This window comes from Pan paniscus, chromosome 19 (assembly GCF_029289425.2).
Source record: "Pan paniscus chromosome 19, NHGRI_mPanPan1-v2.0_pri, whole genome shotgun sequence".
NCBI lineage: Eukaryota > Metazoa > Chordata > Mammalia > Primates > Hominidae > Pan > Pan paniscus.
Window position 1 is genome coordinate 36,091,425 of NC_073268.2, and position 20,171 is coordinate 36,111,595.

At 50.3% G+C, this 20,171-nt stretch overlaps 3 protein-coding genes across 3 annotated transcripts; 2 read left to right on the plus strand and 1 right to left on the minus strand.

Annotated features, from left to right (window-relative positions):
• The first annotated feature begins 440 nt into the window (after window positions 1-440).
• On the plus strand, window positions 441-5,992 carry SEBOX (SEBOX homeobox). Its single transcript, XM_003812668.7, has 3 exons — window positions 441-2,122; window positions 2,288-2,448; window positions 2,595-5,992. Exons 1-3 carry the CDS (start codon window positions 1,999-2,001, stop codon window positions 2,973-2,975), a joined length of 666 nt encoding a protein of 221 aa, XP_003812716.4. The 5' UTR covers window positions 441-1,998; the 3' UTR covers window positions 2,976-5,992.
• TMEM199 (transmembrane protein 199) lies at window positions 4,997-9,645 on the minus strand. The gene is made up of 6 exons (XM_003812664.5): window positions 9,350-9,645; window positions 8,238-8,311; window positions 7,821-7,910; window positions 6,675-6,717; window positions 6,399-6,511; window positions 4,997-6,090 (listed from the first exon to the last, which is right to left on the minus strand). The coding sequence occupies exons 1-6, from the start codon at window positions 9,558-9,560 to the stop codon at window positions 5,995-5,997; spliced, it is 627 nt and encodes a 208-aa protein (XP_003812712.1). The 5' UTR covers window positions 9,561-9,645; the 3' UTR covers window positions 4,997-5,994.
• POLDIP2 (DNA polymerase delta interacting protein 2) lies at window positions 9,637-20,047 on the plus strand. Its single transcript, XM_008965089.6, has 11 exons — window positions 9,637-9,943; window positions 11,352-11,433; window positions 12,638-12,735; window positions 13,432-13,528; window positions 13,907-13,982; window positions 14,204-14,311; window positions 15,421-15,557; window positions 16,445-16,471; window positions 16,674-16,799; window positions 18,068-18,147; window positions 18,999-20,047. The coding sequence occupies exons 1-11, from the start codon at window positions 9,783-9,785 to the stop codon at window positions 19,111-19,113; spliced, it is 1,107 nt and encodes a 368-aa protein (XP_008963337.1). The 5' UTR covers window positions 9,637-9,782; the 3' UTR covers window positions 19,114-20,047.
• Window positions 20,048-20,171: the final 124 nt, after the last annotated feature.

Sequence of the window (20,171 nt, forward strand, 5' to 3'; positions counted from 1 at the left end):
TAGACACATCCCTGTCTGGGTAAAGGAGAGGAAGCTGGACTGTCAGAATGGGTTGGTGAGGGGGACAGAGAAGGGACAGAGAAGGGCCTCGCTGTGTCCAACCCATGTTGGGCTCAGGACCTCTCTGTGCTCAGGACCTCTCTGTGAACTGAAGTTTGGGGCTGGGGAAGGCCTCCTGAGAGCTACCCTTCCTCTTGAGCTAAGCAGCCCCCAGCAACCCACCAGCAGCTAAGCAGACACTTGAACCCCTCTGATGATGACAAAGTTACCAGGCCAGCCTCCCTGGGTGAGGCTTGCTTTGCCCCTTGGAGTTGACTAGGGTCTTGGAGGAGAGAGAAGGGGCAAGAGTTGGTGGGGTTCTGGCTCAGCTTTTTTGTCCATCCTGATCTGAAATCATAGTAGCTCTGACTCCTGAGCACTTGGGGAACCAGTCACTGTGCTTCCCCAAACCCACCCCTAGGGTGAGCCTTTCTTGAGGTCTCTGTCTAGGGTCTAGGATGGGGAGCAGCAAGACCAGGAGAGACAGTGAAGGGCAGAAACTGAAAGGAAATTCAAAAGCACACACTTCTTGTGGAAAAGTGGCCCAGGAGCCCAGGAGTTTGAAGCTGCAGTGAGCTATTATTGTACCACTGCACTCCAACCTGGGGAACAGAGTGAGACTCTGTCTCTAAAAACAGAACAAAACAAGAAAGGGGGGGAATTTTTGGCTCATGCCTGTAATTCCAGCACTTTGGGAAGCCAAGGTGGGAGGATTGCTGGAATCCCGAAGTTTGAGACCAGCCTAGGCAATATAGCAAGACACCATCTCTACAAAAATAAATAAGTTAGCTGGGCAACTTATGGGTGGTGTGTGCCTGTAGTCCCAGCTATTTAGGAGGCTGAGGTGGGAGGATTGCTTGAGCTTGGGAGGTTGAGGCTGCAGTGAGCAGAAATCACACCACTGTACTCCAGCCTGGGCAACAGAGTGAGAAAAAGAAAATTTAGGCCAGGCACGGTGGTTCATGCCTGTAGTCCCAGCACTTTGGGAAACCAAGGCGGGTGGATCATGAAGTTAGGAGTTCGAGACCAGCCTGGCCAACATGGTGAAACCCCGTCTCTACTAAAAATACAAAAAATTAGCCGGGTGTGGTGGCAGGCGACTGTAACCCCAGCTACTCCAGAGGAAGAGGCAGGAGAATTGCTTGAACTTGGGAGGTGGAGGTTGCAGTGAGCCAAGATCACGCCACTGCACTCCAGCCTGGGTGACAAAGCAAGACTCCATCTTGAAAAAAAAAGAAAAAAGAAAAAAATTTTCAAAATTTAAGAAAAAGTGGCTCAGAATATATCCAAGGAAGAGAATACTGTACACATAAACATCTTTATCATCTTTCTTAGAATCCCTCAACTGCACCTGTGGAATCTCCTCTGGTTCCAGGTTCTGAACCCCAGGAAGTCCATCTGGCTCTTGAGGGGCCAGAGAGAGAAAGGGTTAGATGAGGCAAAGCTCTAAAGCAGACCTGAGGGCAATCTGGTGGTGACATCTGTTCCCCAGTCCTGCTGACAGCAGCTGGCTCCCATTCATCCCGTTGACACCCTACCATCCTTCTCATCCTGTCCCACTTCACCAGCCCAGTCCCCAGTTGTGGGAGAGGACTCCACTCCCTCTCCCCTGAAGGTAGCCAGGTTCAGAGCACTAAGGGCTCCAGAAGGGGCAGCCAGTGCCTGGGAGCACTGGAGAGATGGTTTTCTTTGGCTGCCTGGAAGGACCCCTGGGAGGATTTTCATGAAGTATAGGATTTCAGGCACAGACTGCCAGTTTGAGGTTTGAGAAGGGATGCTGGGTCCAGCTTCCTTTGCGAGACCTTGGAGGGGCAGGGGGTATACAATTTGCCCCACCCATACCCTCATAAGCCCAACCCGGCCTCCAGCCTCCCTTCTTCCCCACCGAGACTTCTCTGCCTTGCTTGAGCTGGACTCTAAACCTCTCCACTCCTGAAGGCGGGGCCAGCCACCCTGAGCATGATAAAACCCAAATGGGGGGGTCTGGTGTGGGCACAGCCCTGGCATGGCCCTCTGGCACGGCCCTCTGGCACCTTACCCTTTGCCAGCTCCATGCCCAGCCCTGTGGATGCATCCTCAGCAGGTGATCTGATGGGGGAAGTGTGGGCAGGGTGAGAACGCGGGCCATGGTAGGATGAGGACGGTTGAAGAGGGGTGGGAGTAGGGACTTCGGGGTTGATTGAGGGCTTTGAGGCTGGGTGGAGGCTCTTGCAGGGAGTCCCAGCTTGACCCCCACCATGGCCTGCAGACGGTGGCAGCGGGTTGGGTTCCCACCGGAGAAAGCGGACCACCTTCAGCAAAGGGCAGCTGCTGGAGCTGGAGAGGGCATTTGCAGCATGGCCCTACCCCAACATCAGCACCCGTGAGCACCTGGCCTGGGTCACTCGCCTTCCTGAGGCCAAGGTACAGGTGAGCTGTGACCCCTTCTCACACAGCCAACATCTGGGCTTGGCCCACAGCCCCTTCGCTGGGTAGCCTGCCTTCAGGTTGTTTCCCCTGTCCCTGGGTGGAGGGGATGCTGGGGCCAGAACAGACCCCTTCTTCTTTCCTAGCAGGTGTGGTTCCAGAAGCGCCGGGCCAAAATAATCAAGAACAGGAAGTCAGGAATTCTAAGCCCCGGGTCTGAGTGCCCCGAGAGCTCCTGTTCTCTTCCAGACACCCTCCAGCAGCCCTGGGATCCCCAAATGCCAGGCCAACCTCCACCCTCCAGCGGCACACCTCAGCGCACCTCAGTGTGTCGACATAGCTCCTGTTCAGCTCCTGGCTTGGGTCCAGGGCAGGGCTGGGAAGGGGCTAAAGCTGTAGCCCCATGGGGACCAGCTGGGGCTTCAGAGGTCCACCCTTCTTTAGAGCGAGCTACTCCCCAGACTTCACTAGGCAGCCTGTCTGACCTCATCTATGCCTCGGCCATTGTCGTCAATGTGGACCACTCCTAGTCTTTGTCCAGAACTTGCAAGGCCCCTCCTCTGACTCCTGTGGCCCACCCTGCCCCTCCTGGGATTGAACACATCAGAAGTGGATCCCCTGGCCCCACTTTTTATGCAAAGGGATTCCCTATGGGAAAGGAGTTTAGCTCAGGCATCCCTCCCTTCCACTGGCCTCCAGGCCAGCCTAGATGCAGGTCCTAAGCAGACTGGGGCCTGGCTCCTGCCACCCCACACCCTGACCCCTTTGGGGCATATGCTCATTGTTGTGGCAGGTGGTACCTTCAGAAGGATGAGATGAGGGTCATGTTTTCCTCCACTCTTGCCAGGCCTGGTCCCCAGTTCTCACCAGCTGATGGCCTCCTCCTTCTGAAGGGGCAGGCTCCTGTCTCCTGAGGTCTCTCCAGGCCATTACCTTGCTAACTGCTAAGTGAGGTAGGAGAGGAGAGTGCTGCTCCTCATCTAGACTGCTGGAGAGCCAACTTCTTTATGGGTCAGGGCCCCCTCTCTTGACCATCGACCACCTGGACAAATTAATCAGAACTATGGATGTGAAGAGGGAGTGGCATTAAAGTAATGAAGCAAAGATAGGAAGCTGGGGCTTATGTTGATTTAATTTTCACAAAGATCAGATTGGATGCCCTCTGATGTGGGGCTGTGGAGACAACCTGACAGATCTGGGATGGAGGCAGGTACAGCAGCATTGGGTTTTGGTATCACCATCATCTGTAATACCAACTAATCTCCAAATAAAACCCAAACTCTGTACCTTAATCTGGATTGTTGTGCTCTGCAAATGAATGGGGACAAGGGCCGTTTGCCATGGAAATTTATCTCCATCACCTAATCCCTAAATAGGGCCAGGTTCCACACAGATACCTCTTGGTGGGAGGTATTACCCAGGCTTCAGCTGGGATTAGAGGGATAGTTAATTGAAGGGTTTAGGACTCTGACTGACAAGACCCTGGGGAGATGAGAGCCTCTGCTAGCACCCCCTGCTCCTGGTCCCACTGAATCTAGGACATTCCAGTCACCTCCACCTCTGGAGCTGCTCTGCTTTGGAAAGAAAACCATGGTGTTTGCAGTCTGCACTGGATTCAAATCCTGACTTTGCGATGTAACTGTGGCAACTCTGGAACTCTATGTGACTAAAAAATGGGGATACTTATTTGCTCTCTGTTTGGGGTATAAGAAATAATGTAGGTAAAGGGCTTTACATGGTGTGTAACACATCGTAAAAACTCAGTAAACGCTAGTTCCCTCTCCAGACAGGCCCTAAGAAACTGGGAAGGCCCTAAACTTCTTGTTCTTCCCACCTCCTGCCAAGCAGTCCCTGGACCCAGAGTGCATTACAGAAAGCATGGCACAGTGAGGCAGGAGTGGCTAGCAGATGAGAGAGCTCCCTTCTATATGCTGAGAACTGGAGGATAGGGCATTTGGTTCTCCCCTCCCAGTGCCCCCTGCTTTTTTACTGAGACAAGGTCTCACTCTCTCATCCAGGCTAGAGTGCAATAGCATGATCTTGGCTTACTCAGCTTACTGCAACCTCTGCCTCCCAGGCTCAAGTGATCCTCCCACCTTAGCCTCCCGAGTAGCTGGGACTACAGGCATGCGCTACCATGTCAGCTAATTTTTGCGTTTTTTTGTAGAGATGGGCTTTCGCCATGTTGCCCAGGCTGGTCTCGAACTCCTGAACTCAAGCATCCTCCCACCTTGGTCTCCCAAAGTGCTGGGATTACAGGCATGTACCACCACGCCTGGCTAATTTTTTTGTATTTTTAGTAAAGATGGGGTTTCGCTATGTTGGCCATGCTGGTCTTAAACTCCCAACCTCAAGTGATCCGCCTGCCTCAGCCTCCCAAAATGCTAGGATTACAGGTGTGAGCCACCTCACCTGGCCCAGTGTAGCTTTTTAACACAAATTTTATATAGCTCAGGTTACTGGAAACACTGTAAAATGCCACCTACTTTTTCTTTTCACAGCTGACACTTCTCCCAACTAACAGAAACTGGCAAACATTGTAGAGGAAGTGTCCACTGAGTGAATGAGTATATAATTTATGAAAACAGAAAAGTGCTTTGGAAAAAAAAAAAAAAAAAAGACAACAGGAGTACATACAGTGAACCAAAAAGAGTGTACCAGGAGGAGCAGACCCTGAACAGTTAGAACTATGGAAATCGCTATGCTTTGTGTTGTCACAGGAGTTAAAATAGGAATACCCTGCATACGATAAATATTTATTGGATAAATAACTAAGCCTGATACCCTTTTCAATGCATTATACAGACTCTATCATCACACCACTAATCTAAGTTCTCAGAAGTTAAACATTACAAGACTTCAGAACAACATAGGCGTCTTTGGCTCCATTTAACAGAAGAAGGACCATACTGATCATTTAATCTCTATGAGTCTGTCTTATCTTCTGGAAAAGGGGCCTAACACCATTTCCTTTTGCAAAAAGGTAGCTGCCTTGCTTCCAGTTCTACCATCCTCTAGCAACCCATCTTTCTCTTATTTGATGTCTCTGATCAGCTCCTCTTCCAGCACAAACTGGAGAAAGGGGATCCTTTCTGTTTTCTTGGAGGCTTCTGAACTCAATTACAGGTCTGCATTAAAAATGTATGGAGAAAGCTGGTGATCAGTTTGTACATATGGACAAGTTCAAGGCAGTATGGTCTACTTCTGGGAAGGCCTGGATTCCATTTGCTCCTGATGGAAAAACCCTAGTCCCAGCAGTGTTTAGAATGGACTGGAGAAGGCAGATGGGTACCAGATTCAGGAAGAGGTACTGATAGACCAACACCAGTTCTTTCCGTTTTAAAGATGTGTTATCTCAATCTCCTCCAAGGCTCCCTTTGGAAATTCACAGAAGATAGGGCTCCCCACAGAAACAGCAGCTGGCCTGGGCTGGTCTTCTGACTAACTGGAGCTGAATACACAAAGTCTGATGGGTTGACTGAGTCGGTGACTGCCAATTGGAGCCTGAAGCCCCCAAAGTCTTCTCTAGACTTGATGATGAAGCACCAGTTACAGTTCTCCCAGCTCGCCTTCCATTGCCCGCACCATGACATACAGCTCGGCCAGACCCACCACAGAGGCGACGATCAATGCAGCTAGCACCCGCTGGAGATGGGGAGAACCAGGCTTAAGGGATGCAGGCCAACAACCAGCTCTGTACCCCAGCAACTTTAATGAGGATGGAGAGCCCCCAACCACCCTCTAAGTTGGGGGAGGGGAAGAAAAGAGAATGTGGCTTCTCCTGGGGTTATTACCTAACCTCCCGTGACTGCTGGGAAGCTCTAATGCTCCCCTTATTAATGGCATAAATATCTGTTCAATACCTAACCTGTGCAAGGCACTTTCACATACGTCCTCCCTTACCCACTAACACCCCTACCAGGGGCACCCTGCCCTGCCCAGTGCCTACTCACCGAGGCCATTTCTGTGAAGATATATTGGCTTCCAAGGTAAGTGCAGACGAAGGCAGCAACCACCGTGACAATGAAATTGAAGATGGTGATGACCAGAGCCTTCAATGATCTCACTTTGGGGAGGAGCCAGAGAGGGCACCTTTAGTTCAACATTCTCTAGGAGGTGCTCTTATCTCATGGCTCCCCCACCAACTGGGTTTCAGTCAAACAACAAGCCTGAGTGTCATGACCCATCTCAGGAAAAGGTTTTAGAAGCCTGATCTCCTAGCACCTCACCTTGCTTTCCCAGGTCGCTGAGAGTCCCACCATGTCTTGTATCCTGGGAAAAAGAAAAAGAAGATGATTCAGAATAGAAGCAGCTCAGAGAGCATCCATTGACAGTCTGGGCTCAGCCCTCTCTATTCCCCAGCACATTAACTCTGCCCTCTCCATGGATTCTTTTGTCTGGAACCATTTTGACTCTTTTCTGGACCACAGAGCAGGCATTTCGGAGAGAGGACATAGGCTGCCAGTACCCATCTACTCTCCTGTTCCAGGGTAGGAGCATGCCATAGAGTAGTAGGGAGCCCTGTCAGAAGAAATGCTCCAATGACTGGGCACAGTGGCTCACCTTGTAATCCCAGCACTTTGGGAGGCCGAGGCAGGAGGATCACCTTGAGGTTGGGAGTTCAAGACCAGCCTGGCCAACGTGGTCTCTACTAAAAATACAAAAAATTAGCCCGGCGTGGTGGTGCATGCCTGTAATCCCAGCTACTTGGGAGGCTGAGGCACAAGAATCACTTAAACCTGGAAGGCAGAGGCCACAGTGAGCAGAGATCCTGCCACTGCCCTCCAGCCTGGGTGACAGAGTGAGACTCCGTCTCAAAAAAAAAAAAGAAGAAGAAAAAAAGCCTCCAAGATTCATTCCTACTTATTTATTTATTTATTTTTTTGAGATGGAGTCTTGCTCTTGTTGCTCAGGCTGGAGTGCAGTGGTGCAGTGTTGGCTCACCGCAACCTCTGCCTCCGCCTCCTGGGTTCAAGTGATTCTCCTGCCTCAGCCTCTCGAGTAGCTGGGATTACAGGTGCCCGCCACCATGCCAGGCTAAGTTTTGTATTTTTTGTAAAGACGGGGTTTCACCATGTTGGCCAGGCTGGTCACGAACTCCCGACCTCAAGTGATCCACCTACCTCAGCCTCCCAAAGTGCTAGGATTACAGGCATGAGCCGCCGTGCCCGGCTAACTCCCACTTCTACGATGTTTAAAACTTGGTCACCATCTCAGCCCAGAGTCTCAGTGAATGAGATGGGAACTGTGTTGTTTGTATGCAGACAGTATAGAAACCAAGTTTCCATGTTTTTTCTAAACTCTGTATCTTCTTCCAGTGCAGGGCCCTACTCTGAGGGGCTACCTAGACCACGTACTGAAGAGCATGTCCTTACCTGACAAGTGACGTTGCGGGTGATCCGCTTATATTCCTCATTGGCCAGCTGTATCTTAATCTTCTCCAGCCGGGCAACTAGTTCTGGGTTCTGAAGCAGAAAAATCAAATGAGAAGAATGATATTCCCAGCTTGTTAGAAAGCACATCACAATCATTGGTTCCAGGGGTAAAGCACTGCTAAAGGTATCAGGAGACCCACATACTAGTCACAACTCCAGTGCTTTGAAACTGTTTTTTTTTTTTTTTTGATCTCAATTTTCCAAACAGCTGATGGAGAGGACAGTATCTGGCTCCCCCAGATCCCAAAGATTTCAAAAACAATTTTTCAAGCCTAAAAGTTGATTTATAAGTTCAGTGTATCATGGATAAGCCCAACTCAGTCAATAACCACTCTCACAAACATATCCCTTACATACCCGTGGAGGCTTCACAACCTCTGGGAGATAGATTTCACTGCCTTCTAGGAGCTCATGGAGGTATAGTTTGGAATCTGAGAAGAAAAGGTTTCACAAACACAATGATCCACAGAGCTGAGGTTGAAGGGTTAAGATCAAGAGGGGTGTAGCCCTTCTTTCTACCAAAATAAAACAGGGCCATCTCTACATTAATCCATTTCCAGGATCATTTTCAATTGAAAAGAATTTTGGATAATTCCATGTAGGTATCTCCCAGTGCTGCGCAGGTGACTTTAGCTGTCAGCTCTCAATTATCCTGCCAGTGTTATAACTAACAAGTAAGCCATTTACTTGTGCCTTTGGGTTAGATCAGTTCTGTGGCCACAACAGCTCTTCCCTAAATAAGTTTAGGTCATAGTGATGCTAAATGCTCAGAGGACACTAATACTAGGCAATCTCTTTCTAAGGTCCTTTCTAGTTCTAATAATTGAGCAGTCTACCCTTTGCACTTCTGGCTGGTCTATGTTACTTCTGGCAAAATACCTTATGTGCTAGTTTGTCCTGTTCCTTCCCTTTACACATAAGGGAACTGAGGCCCAGCGAGGAGAAATGACTCCTTCAAAGGATTAGTGACAGAGCTAGGACTGGAACTCACATGCTACTCTCAGGCCAGATCTTTCAACACAGCTTTTGCCATCCTATATAAAAAAAAAAAACAAAAAACAAAACAAAGTATCAGATTTCACCACTCTTGCTTTTGAGGTGGAAAGAAATCCGGATTCCTACAAGCTCACTATGCTAAGCTGATTCCTAAAGTGGAGAAAAAGAAGAGACAAAACCTGTGATATTTGTATTTAGTAAAAACCTAGACTTTCTCAAGGGTGAATTGGGCCTAGGTGTGCCTGGAAGTGAAGAGGGGGCTCTCAAAAGAGCAGAAACTGCACAAGCAAATTTGTCATCCACGAGGAATTCCCATGGGAGTTAAGAAAGTGGGTGGCCCTGGGATTTATGGAGTGACTCTTGGCTTGTCTAGATGAGTGTTCCGTAGAAGAAGGGGAATGATGGGAAAAGACCTCAGGAGGGAATCGATCTGGACACAAGGAGGGGACCCCGGACTGGAGACTGGGGCTCACCCCTTTCTCTCAGATGCTGGTGCAGATCCCGGATGAGACGGAAAGAAACCAAGCGTTGGGGGCCACTGGAGCTATCACCGCCCTTGTGCTTCTTCCCCAGCGCGGCCTCAAGCTCGGCCCGTAGCTTTCGGGGTAGCCGCTCTGGCTCCAGCTCCCCGCCGGGGCCCAAAGCACGCACCAATCGCTCGCCCGCAAGCAAAGAGGACGCCATATCTAGCCGGCTCTCCGGTCAGGTGACCGCAACCCGGACTTCCGCCCGCCGCGCGCCGGAAGTAACGCTAAGCGCACCGGAAGTTGCTCTGAGCTCCGGGGTGGCACCAGGCGGGCCAAGAGGGCCGGAACGCCGCGCGGGGCAGTGTGGGACGGGGGCGGAACGCCGCCCGGCCGCGGGTCGGGCTCTGTGTCAGCAGCCGGGCGGGCGCTCGGGCGGGACATGGCAGCCTGTGCAGCCCGGCGGGCCCTGGCCGTGGGCAGCCGCTGGTGGTCCCGGTCGCTGACTGGGGCCCGGTGGCCAAGGCCGCTCTGTGCGGCGGCTGGAGCTGGAGCCTTTTCGCCAGCGGCGACCACGACGACGCGGAGGCACCTCTCGTCCCGGTGAGGGACGGAGCCAGGGGGCGCGAGGACTGGGCCTGGAACCCAAAGAGCGTGTTCCTAGCCAGTGCGGAGGCCAGGGGCCCGGGCCTGCTGAGGGTGACTGGAGTTTGACCCGGGAGAGGGTCCCGAGCAGGGAGCCGACCTGCGCTGTCTGGGACATGTGCCAGGAGCAGGGAAGCCAGCGCGGCCCAGAGCCCTGGTTGTACAGGGCTGGCCCTGAGGGGGAACAGGTTACCCTCCCCAAGTGAATCCTACTTCCCCGGCTGGGGTCCCCAGCACCGATGTCAGAGGGAAGCTTTTTAATTCAGCCCTAGGGCATTGGCTTGAACCCTCAGCCTTTGGATTTGGTCAAGGTCTGCCTCAGAAAGATGCTAGAGGTGGGAAACGAGACTCTTGGGTGTGGACCCTCGTAGGCCCCAGGTTTCCAAGTGACTTTGGGGAGATCGATTTTCTATCTGTGAGTTGGGGAAAGGGGTTTGAGGCCATGGGGATGGTGTGGAAACTGTTTCCACGGATGGGACAGGCGGATCAAATGGGCTGGTGGATCAGTGGGAGGAAGCATAAAGTTCACATCTTCAAAACAGTAAAAACAGCCTTTATTTGAAGGGCCCCTAGAAAGAGCAGCCCTGTTCAGAGTGGCGACTGACATTTTAGTGGCTGATATTAGACACTGAACATTGGGGAGAGATGATAGCTATTTGCAATTTAAGACCCCTGTGAGAATATGAACAAAAACGGTATTGAGATAGCGATGTGCCGTAGGAAATCTAGAGATGTTTAAGCTTTTCAAGGGCAATGTAAGGGCTACAGGTTAGAGGGGGAGATGGATATGGAATTATAATACAGGACAAATATTTTTTGAGCACCTCTTGTACACTAGGCTCTGAGGGGGCAGTACCAGCTAATCAGACTCAGGCATTGCTCCCAGGGAATTTACAGTATTTAATAAAGATAAGACATGGACACAACTGAAATGTAAAGGGAGCAGGATATTGTTTGATGACTTGTGATATAGAAAATGTAAGAAAAGAAGAAAAAAAGATATTCCCCTTCTAAAAAAATTGAAAAAGTGAGCAAGACAGTTAAAGTGCTGTGGGAGGTCAGGAGGGTGGGTTGGGGAAGAAACAAGGGCAGGGGTACATTTGAGCAGTGTGAGGGCATGATATGAAGAATGCCCAGTGAAGAGAGAAGACAGTAATATGGGAGCGGTCACATCTAACACTGGGAGACTGTGGAGGTTTTCACCAAGGAGGAGGAAAGCCTTTCCTGCTCCAGCTGGTCCCACTACCCCAAACCCTTCTCTGCTGTCATCGCCCTGGCCCCTCAGTATCCTAGGAGCTTTTTCTTATGGATAACTACCATTACCTTCTCAGCTTTTCTGTTGCTTGTTCTTTTCCTTCCTACTCAGAAACCGACCAGAGGGCAAAGTGTTGGAGACAGTTGGTGTGTTTGAGGTGCCAAAACAGAATGGAAAATATGAGACCGGGCAGGTGAGTATTGGGCTGGGTCACCTTTCATTTTCATAGAGTGCTCTGCTTCTGAAAAAAGTCAGATTAGGTCACAGGCCTGCATGGTATGGTGTTCCATTCATTCCACCTTGATGTTTGGTGCCATTCCAGAATCAAATTTGTATTCATTTTTAATTTTATTTATTTATTTATTTTTTGTGAGACGGAGTTTCAGTCTTGTTGCCCAGGCTGGAGTGCAATGGCATGGTCTCGGCTCACCGCAAGCTCCACCTCCTGGGTTCAAGCGATTCTCCTGCCTCAGCCTCCCTAGTAGCTGGGATTACAAGCATGCGCCACCACACTTGGCTAATTTTGTACTTTTAGTGGAGATGCGGTTTCTCCATGTTGGTCAGGCTGGTTTCGAGCTCCCGACCTCAGGTGATCCACCTGCCTTGGCCTCCCAAAGTCCTGGGATTACTGGCGTGAGCCACCGCACCCAGCCCAGAATCAAATTTTTATAGATAGGGTTTCTGTTCTCCTGGATTTGAATGCACTTAATGTGTCAGTGGGTTCTCTTTCCAAGTTAATGTGGACAGGGATGGTGTGGACTATAGTGAGGTTTAGCCAAGTTGCTGAAGATTTCTCTAACATAGTGGATGGTGGGAAGTCGTGGAGGGAGCTTTCAGAAAAGTATACCTTTGATGCTTTGCCGTAATAAAATTGACTTCAGTGTGGTAAACTCTGGATGTGTGGTTCTTTTTCTATATCAGCTTTGTTCTGGGTCCACTGGGATAGATTTAGGCCCTTCTAGGATATTGTAGGTAAGGAAGACTTTTTGTTTGTTCAACATTTTATTTTTCTGTGTGCCTACAATGGACTAGGCATTGTGCGTGCATTAGGGTTAAATCAGAAAGCAAAGTAGACATGATTCCTGCCATTGTGGAGTTTCTAGTCTAGAAAAGAACGATTTGCAAATGGCCAATAGCTGTACATTGTGCTAAGTGGAAGGGAGGTCAGGGAAGGCTTCCTGGAGGCCTAAGCTTTTACCTAAAGGATGAGTAGAGTCAGCCAGGTAAAGAAGAAATAAGAGTGTTCCAGCATTGGTCTGGTTGATCACAGACTTCAAGGGAAGAGGTAGCAAGACCTTGTGCTGGAGTTGCCTCCACCTGTGTTGCTTTGTGGTCTGGGGCCCACCTGGATGGATTTGCTGGACTGCAGACTCACTGAGGCCCCTCTTTCCTTCCAGCTTTTCCTTCATAGCATTTTTGGCTACCGAGGTGTCGTCCTGTTTCCCTGGCAGGCCAGACTGTATGACCGGGATGTGGCTTCTGCAGCTCCAGAAAAGTAAGTTTCCCTGTGGTTGTGCCTCACAGTATCCTCAGGAGGAGATGGCAGACATATGTAATTGGGGTACTAGGGGTGAAGACAGCGTCCTCCTAGGCCTTGGAAACATCCCCAGAGTACTTCTCTGGGACTAAGACCCATGGAGACAAAAGTGCTGAGTGCCAGGGATAGTCTAAGTCAGAGAGTCCCTTTAGGCCTCCCCAGAATGCTTTCCTAAGCCATTCCTAATTTTCATTATGAGTATCCCAGAGGGCATTTGGGGGACAAGTCTTCTTGATTTCTTGATGTTCAGCTTGAGTCTTTCCCTCAATCTCACATCATCCCTAGAATACATTAAAACAGAAAAGGTTCAGCCCCATTAAGTGATCACAGACAGTCCCTGGGATATAAGAAGACAAGAGTACTCTGGGCCCTGGGGACTGAGGTGGCAATTTGATTTTCTCAACATGGCCCCCTTCTTTTAAGAGGTATCCACACGGTCAGATGATGGCTCCATACCATGGTCTTCCATGCTCTATTATTTGCCCCAACTGAGGAGCAGCTGAGCTGAGGTGCTGCAGAGCAGGTGTCCAGCTGGTGCTAAAGCCCCTTTAGATCAGAGACCAGCCTGTTTAGGTGAGGAGGAGTAGGGAGCTGAGTCAGCCACAGCTTCCATTTCTCCTGGGGTGATCTTGGCCTCCTTCTCCCACCCCATAGAGCAGAGAACCCTGCTGGCCATGGCTCCAAGGAGGTGAAAGGCAAAACTCACACTTACTATCAGGTGCTGATTGATGCTCGTGACTGCCCACATATAGTAAGTAAGCAAGATGGCTGGGCTTGGGGGTCCTCTCCATGGAAAGTCCTGCATCCCAATGGGGACAAAGGGAGGGAAGGGGGTCAAACAGAGCCCAGGTCAGTCTTGGTCCCCAAGGCCTTGGACTGCACAGTGGCCAACAAAGCCCTGATTCACGTCTTTTTTTTTTTTTTTGATATGGAGTCTCAGTCTGTCGCCAGGCTGGAGTGCAGTGGTGAGATCTCAGCTCACTGCAACCTCTGCCTCCCGGGTTCAAGTGATTCTCCTGCCTCAGCCACCCGAGTAGCTGGGATTACAGGCATCTGCCACCACACCAGGCTAATTTTTGTACTTTTTAGCAGAGACATGGTTTCACCACTGATTCACTTCTTGCCTTAGTCTCAGAGATCTCAGACAGAAGCTGTGACCTTCTTGGCTAACCATGATGACAGTCGGGCCCTCTATGCCATCCCAGGTGAGTAGTTAGCATTTGAATGGTGCCCGTCAAGAAGGAGTCTGGTGTGTCTCAGGGAGAGGATTCTGATGTCCTGTCATCCACTGGGAGGGATTATGATGCTGAGAGGTATGATATCAGGGTTATCCCATACTGGAACAAGGCCAGTTAATGTTTCTTCTCAACCCCATCTCTCTCCTCTCCTGTGAGTTTCACCACTGTCTTTTGCGTCTCTGTGCCAGGCTTGGACTATGTCAGCCATGAAGACATCCTCCCCTACACCTCCACTGATCAGGTTCCCATCCAACATGAACTCTTTGAAAGATTTCTTCTGTATGACCAGACAAAAGGTAATCTCTCTCAAGAAGGGGAGGTGGAATGGGAGGGCCTTTTCATCAAAGAATATCATAGAAATAATTCCAGGGCCGGGCACGGTGGCTCACGCCTGTAATCCCAGCACTTTGGGAGGCCCAGGCAGGTGGATCATCTGAGGTCAGGAGTTCAAGACTGGCCTGGCCAACCTGGTGAAACCCTGTCTCTACTAAAAATACAAAAATTAGCTGGGCGTGGTGGTGGGCGCCTGTAATCCCAGCTACCTGGGAGGCTGAGGCAGGAGAATCACTTGAACCCAGGAGAGCGGAGGTTGCAGTGAGCCGAGATCGCACCATTGCATTCCAGCCTGGGCAACAGAGTGAGACTCCATCTCGGGGGAAAAAAAAAAAAGGCCCGGGTGCTGTGGCTCACGCCTATAACTCCAGCACTTTGGGAGGCTGACACGGGCAGATCACTAGGTCAAGAGATCAAGACCATCGTGGCCAATGTGGTGAAACCCTGTCTCTACTAAAAATATAAAAATTAGGTGGGTGTGGTGGTGTGCACCTGTAGTCTCAGCTACTTGGGAGGCTGAGGCTGAAGAATTGCTTGAACCCGGGAGGCAGAGGTTGTAGTGAGCTGAGATCATGCCACCGCACTCCATCCCGGCGACAGATCAAGACTCCGTCTCCAAAAAAAAAAAAAAAAAAAAAAAAATTCCAACGCTCTATTTCCACAACCCTTTTCAACCTCCTGTTAGAGCTGTCATGCCTCATAGGTGTCATACCTGACAGATGACAGATGGCAGTTATTTCCTTACAGATATGGAAACTGAGGATCAGGGATGATGACAAGGGACTCAAGGTTGCTAGTAGCAGAGTGAGGGCTGAAAACCAGGGCTCTTAACTGCCAGTCCGATTGTTTTCCCATTGTATCACACTAGCTCCTCAGGGCTTATTCTTGGTAGCAGTCCTGTGCCTTCTTCCAGCCTGTACTTTTGCTTCATGTATGAGCACCTTGTTTGCCTGGGCCACCACTAGGGAGGGTTTTCTAGGAGGGGCAATAGCACTGGACTGTTGTGTGATTGGACTAGATACAATTGTATCCACAACACACAATTGGACTAACCAATTGTATCTTGCCCCAGCACCCCCTTTTGTGGCTCGGGAGACGCTAAGGGCCTGGCAAGAGAAGAATCACCCCTGGCTGGAGCTCTCCGATGTTCATCGGGAAACAACTGAGAACATACGTGTCACTGTCATCCCCTTCTACATGGGCATGAGGGTATGTGGCCAGCCTGGACCCCTTCTAGCAGGGGTAGGCCCCAAGGTGTATGGTGTCCTTAAGGTGACTGCCGGGGGAAGGGAGTCTAAATATAAACCATGTCCCTGTGGTTCTGCTCCCAAGTGGTGGCATGTGTTGGGTGGGGTTGAGTAGCCTCTAGACAGTGGCTGACACCAAGACCTAGAGCGGGCAGGAAAACTCATAGGTCCCAGGAAGGAATCCTTTATCCTGTCTCTTCCCTCTTGCTCAAAGGGAGCCATGTTTATGAAGAATATACACATAATTATTTAAAGCAGTGTAGGCATAACACTTTTTACACATTATAGACACTTACACATCGCCTGGCTGTAAGCATGTGCAGTGGTAGGGGCCGACCAACTCCACAGACAGAAGCTATAGGTCAGAAAAGTATGTATAGTCAGTGCATGCTTGGATACAAATATAAATGAAACACCGTCCCTGTCTTCCAGGACCTTATAGTAGTGGAGGAGGCCAACTTAAAGTATTATAGCAAGGGATAGTAATGGGAGACAGGAGGAGGACAGGGGCCCAGGGCAGCAAGGATAGGGGGCAGGGCTGGTGAGGAGGGCAGTGAAAAAGGTAAGAGCCCTGTAACTGATTTCTGTTGGCATCCAGCTCTGTTGGCATCCAGCTCTGTTGGTGATCTTGAAGGGGTGAGGAGTGGGCAGGCCAGGAGTGGATACAGGGATGTTGCCTCCCTGTGGGTGTGTAGGCCATGGTTCAGCTATCACCCTTATCCCACAGATACTCTCAGCTTGGTCTGTCTGCAACCTTCCTGGAATACATCAACTGCACTGGAGAGATGTTGATTGGAACACACTTGGTCTTGCCCTGTGGGACTTAAATTCTTTTTGTTTTCTCCCTAGGAAGCCCAGAATTCCCACGTGTACTGGGTGAGTGTCACTGTCTGGGAGAAGGGGAGCTTGTGGGGTGTGCCTGGGGGTCAGGGTGGAGGTGGGGGAGCCCACCTTGTGACGGGAGCGGAACCTGTGCAGTGCATGTGTCAGCTTTGTTGACTTTTGCTTTGCACAGAATTCTGAGGAGGGTTACCCAAATTTTATTTTTTTTAAACTCTCTCTCCCACACCCACCTCAGTGGCGCTACTGTATCCGTTTGGAGAACCTTGACAGTGATGTGGTACAGCTCCGGGAGCGGCACTGGAGGATATTCAGTCTCTCTGGCACCTTGGAGACAGTGCGAGGCCGAGGGGTAGTGGGCAGGGTGAGCATCCTTGGTCTAGTAATTCTGGTCCTGTGTGGCAAGCCTGGGGGCTTAGCGCATGGCTTCCTTCTCCTTTGTTGTTATAGACAGAGGCTCACTTTGTGAATACATTGTGTTGTTTTGGGTTAGAAATCTTAAAACAACCACATGAGATATGTTTCTTGAAACCCATTTCATAGATGAAAAGAGTGAGACTGAGAAGTTAAATAACCAGCCCATGGTCCCATAGCTAGTAGTGGCAGGGCCTCAATTTAAACCCAAGTGAGTCTGAAGTCAAAATTTGTGTAGTTTTTAAAACTGGTATAGTGTCTTTTAAAAACCAAAATTTGAATGTCGTTAGGTGGGGCACGCACCCCCACCAATCCCTGTGGTCTTGCCTCTTTGCCCCTTTACATGTTTACATCCTCTGCTGGTCCTTGAAGAGATCTGATTTCATAATCCCTGCCTACCCAACTCTGTCTCCTGAGAAATAAAGTCACAGGCAGTACTGGTGTCAGGGGCCACATTCAACAAGCATTTATCAAAGTCAGCGGGGACTGGGGAGGCAGTTGGGCAAGTGAATAAGAACAAGGCTTTGGATTTAGGTAGTCACTTCAAATTCCAGCTGAGTTATATATTAGCATAACTTTCGGCAAGTTATTTAACCAAAATCTTAGTTCCTTACTCCTAAAATGTGGATCACACCAGTTATCTTATGATCATTAGGAGAATTAAAGCAGCAGAGGTTTGCAGAGTACCTGCCGTGGTCCCCGTAGCATGTGTGAATGGACACTGGAGGGGATATCTCCACAGGAGGTCCTTTGTTTTTAGAGACAGGGTCTCGCTGTGTCACCCAGGCTGGAGTGCAGTGGTGCGACCATAGTTTACTTTTCTGGGCTCAAGCAATCCTCCGCCTCAGCTTTCTGAGTAGCAGGACTACAGGCACACACCACTATGCCTGGTTAATTTAAATTTTTTTTTTTTTTTTTTTGTGGAGATGGGGTCTCACTGTGTTCCCCGGGCTGCAGAGGAGGTCCTTTGCCCAGTGCCTTCGGACATTCAGTCTGAGATTATCTTTCCCAGAGCCAGCATAAAAGGCCCAGGCCAAATGGCCATCTATGGGAGGAGGTACTGGCAGGAAGTGTATCATGCTATGGGAGTGCCTGCTGTGGTGGTGGCTGGGTAGGGGACATCCAGTCTTGATGAACTGGCAGTCAGCATGTAACCCTGGGGTGCAGGAAACATGTCCCTGGGGCTTGGCCTGACCCATTTTGCCTAAACCTTTACAGGAACCGGTGTTATCCAAGGAGCAGCCTGCGTTCCAGTATAGCAGCCACGTCTCGCTGCAGGCTTCCAGTGGGCACATGTGGTGAGTGAGTGTGCACAGCAGTAGGGGCCACCCAGCTCCACAAACAGAAGCTGTAGGTCAGAAAAGTGAGAGCTTAGAGCTTGCCATTAACTCTGGGCCAAGTTACATTCTTAGAGGGAGCATTATCTGCTATATTGTTGTGTGGGACTTGTCTGATTTTCTATTACCGCCTGTTTCCCAGTACCCTGTGATTTGTGGACTGAGGACTTAGGCTAAAGAGGTCTGGTGATTTGATGCTGCAGAATTGCTTGTATAGTTGGGTTTTTTCCCTTGGTGTTTCACTCCTTAACCTGAAAATGCAGTTGGCTAGCTTATGCAGTATGTATCTAAAGGCCAGAATCTGGACAGCTGTGTTTTCCTTTTTTCTTTTGTGAGATGGAGTTTCACTTATTGCCCAGGCTGGAGTGCAATGGCACAATCTTGGCTCACTGCAACCTCCGCCTCCCAGGTTCAAGCCATTCTCTTGCCTCAGCCTCCCGAGTAGCTGGGATTACAGGCATGCGCCACCACGCCCGGCTAATTTTGTATTTTTAGTGGAGACGGGGTTTCTCCATGTTGGTCAGGCTGGTCTCAAACTCCCGACCTCAGGTGACCTCAGGTGATCTGCTGGCATCAGCCTCCCAAAATGCTGGGATTACAGGCGTGAGCCACTGCAGCTGTGTTTTTCTTTTCATGGATAACCATGAGGGGCTCTTGGGTCTCTGGACCAGTCATCCTGTCATGAGCTAGAGATAGAAGAGAGCTCAGGCTCACATGTCCTCTGTGGCTGGCAGCTGAGGGCATGGGGCCATCCAGATCCTTAGGAGGCCTCAGCCCTGGCTCCTTCTAAACCAGCTTCTTTCTGACTGTAGGGGCACGTTCCGCTTTGAAAGACCTGATGGCTCCCACTTTGATGTTCGGATTCCTCCCTTCTCCCTGGAAAGCAATAAAGATGAGAAGACACCACCCTCAGGCCTTCACTGGTAGGCCAGCTGAGGCCCCAAGTGCCCAGGCTTGGTCACCAGGAAGAACAACTCTCATCCCACAATTGCTGCAGAACTCTTCTCTCCCCATCATGGGCCACAGTGGGTCTCTTAATTTGATTGTGGGGTTCTTTTTGTGGGGAGGGGTGGTATAACTTTTCTTCAGAAGACCCATGTGGGACACCTCCAAGGCTGGCCTCCTCATAAGCCCTGCCTACACCATGTTCCAGTAAACCTCTCCACCAGGGAACTGTGTTCAGCTGCCACAGGCCTGGAGGAGTTTCCTGGCCTGTCACGTGAGGTTTGATCAGTAAACCAGTGCACACTTGGCCACCCTTGCCATTTCTGCTCCCAGAGTCTCAGGCTCCCCTTCTGACCCAGTGTGCGCCCTTGACTGCTTTCTTTGCTGCCCTTCCAGGGAGCTGCCCCCCTGGTAGGGCATGTGCCTGTTTCCCTCTCAGTCTGGAGGCTGGCTGGACATCTCCTAGGGTCACTGTGCCTCTCAGCTAGTTGGCGGGGGTGCTGGACTGGACTCTTGTTCACTTTACCTTCTGCCAAATGCAGAGAGGGAGGCCAGTGTCAGGGTCGGAGTGGCCTGGCTCTTAGCACTGACCGACCATTGCCATTTCTGGCCTCGCTAGGCCCAGGAGAGGAGGGAGGCAAGCCAGTCGGGTTTCCTGAGTAATGGGTGTGCCAGCCCTCAGCATGACTCTGCCAAGCATCCAGACCACAAATGCAGGAATTTGGCTGAGGAGCAGCTTTAGGTATGGATGATGACTAAGTCAAGCTACTTCCTGAGCTTCTCTCAGATTTCCAAGAGCCAGAGATGAATTGTGCTGCATCTTGCCCCAATTCTTAGGATTTCTTTTCCTCCGCCACTGCGGTGATTGTTAGAGGTAGTTTTCTTGAATTAATATTAAATCACAGTTCCAGCCCTTGTTACTCTTGTCCTTAGTCCTCCAGGGGGAGCTGGGGTTGCAGGGCAACAGTACAGTCGCGCTTACGACCTAGCTAGAACACAAGGTCAGATGATAAACAGAAGCACAGGAACTCAGCCCATGG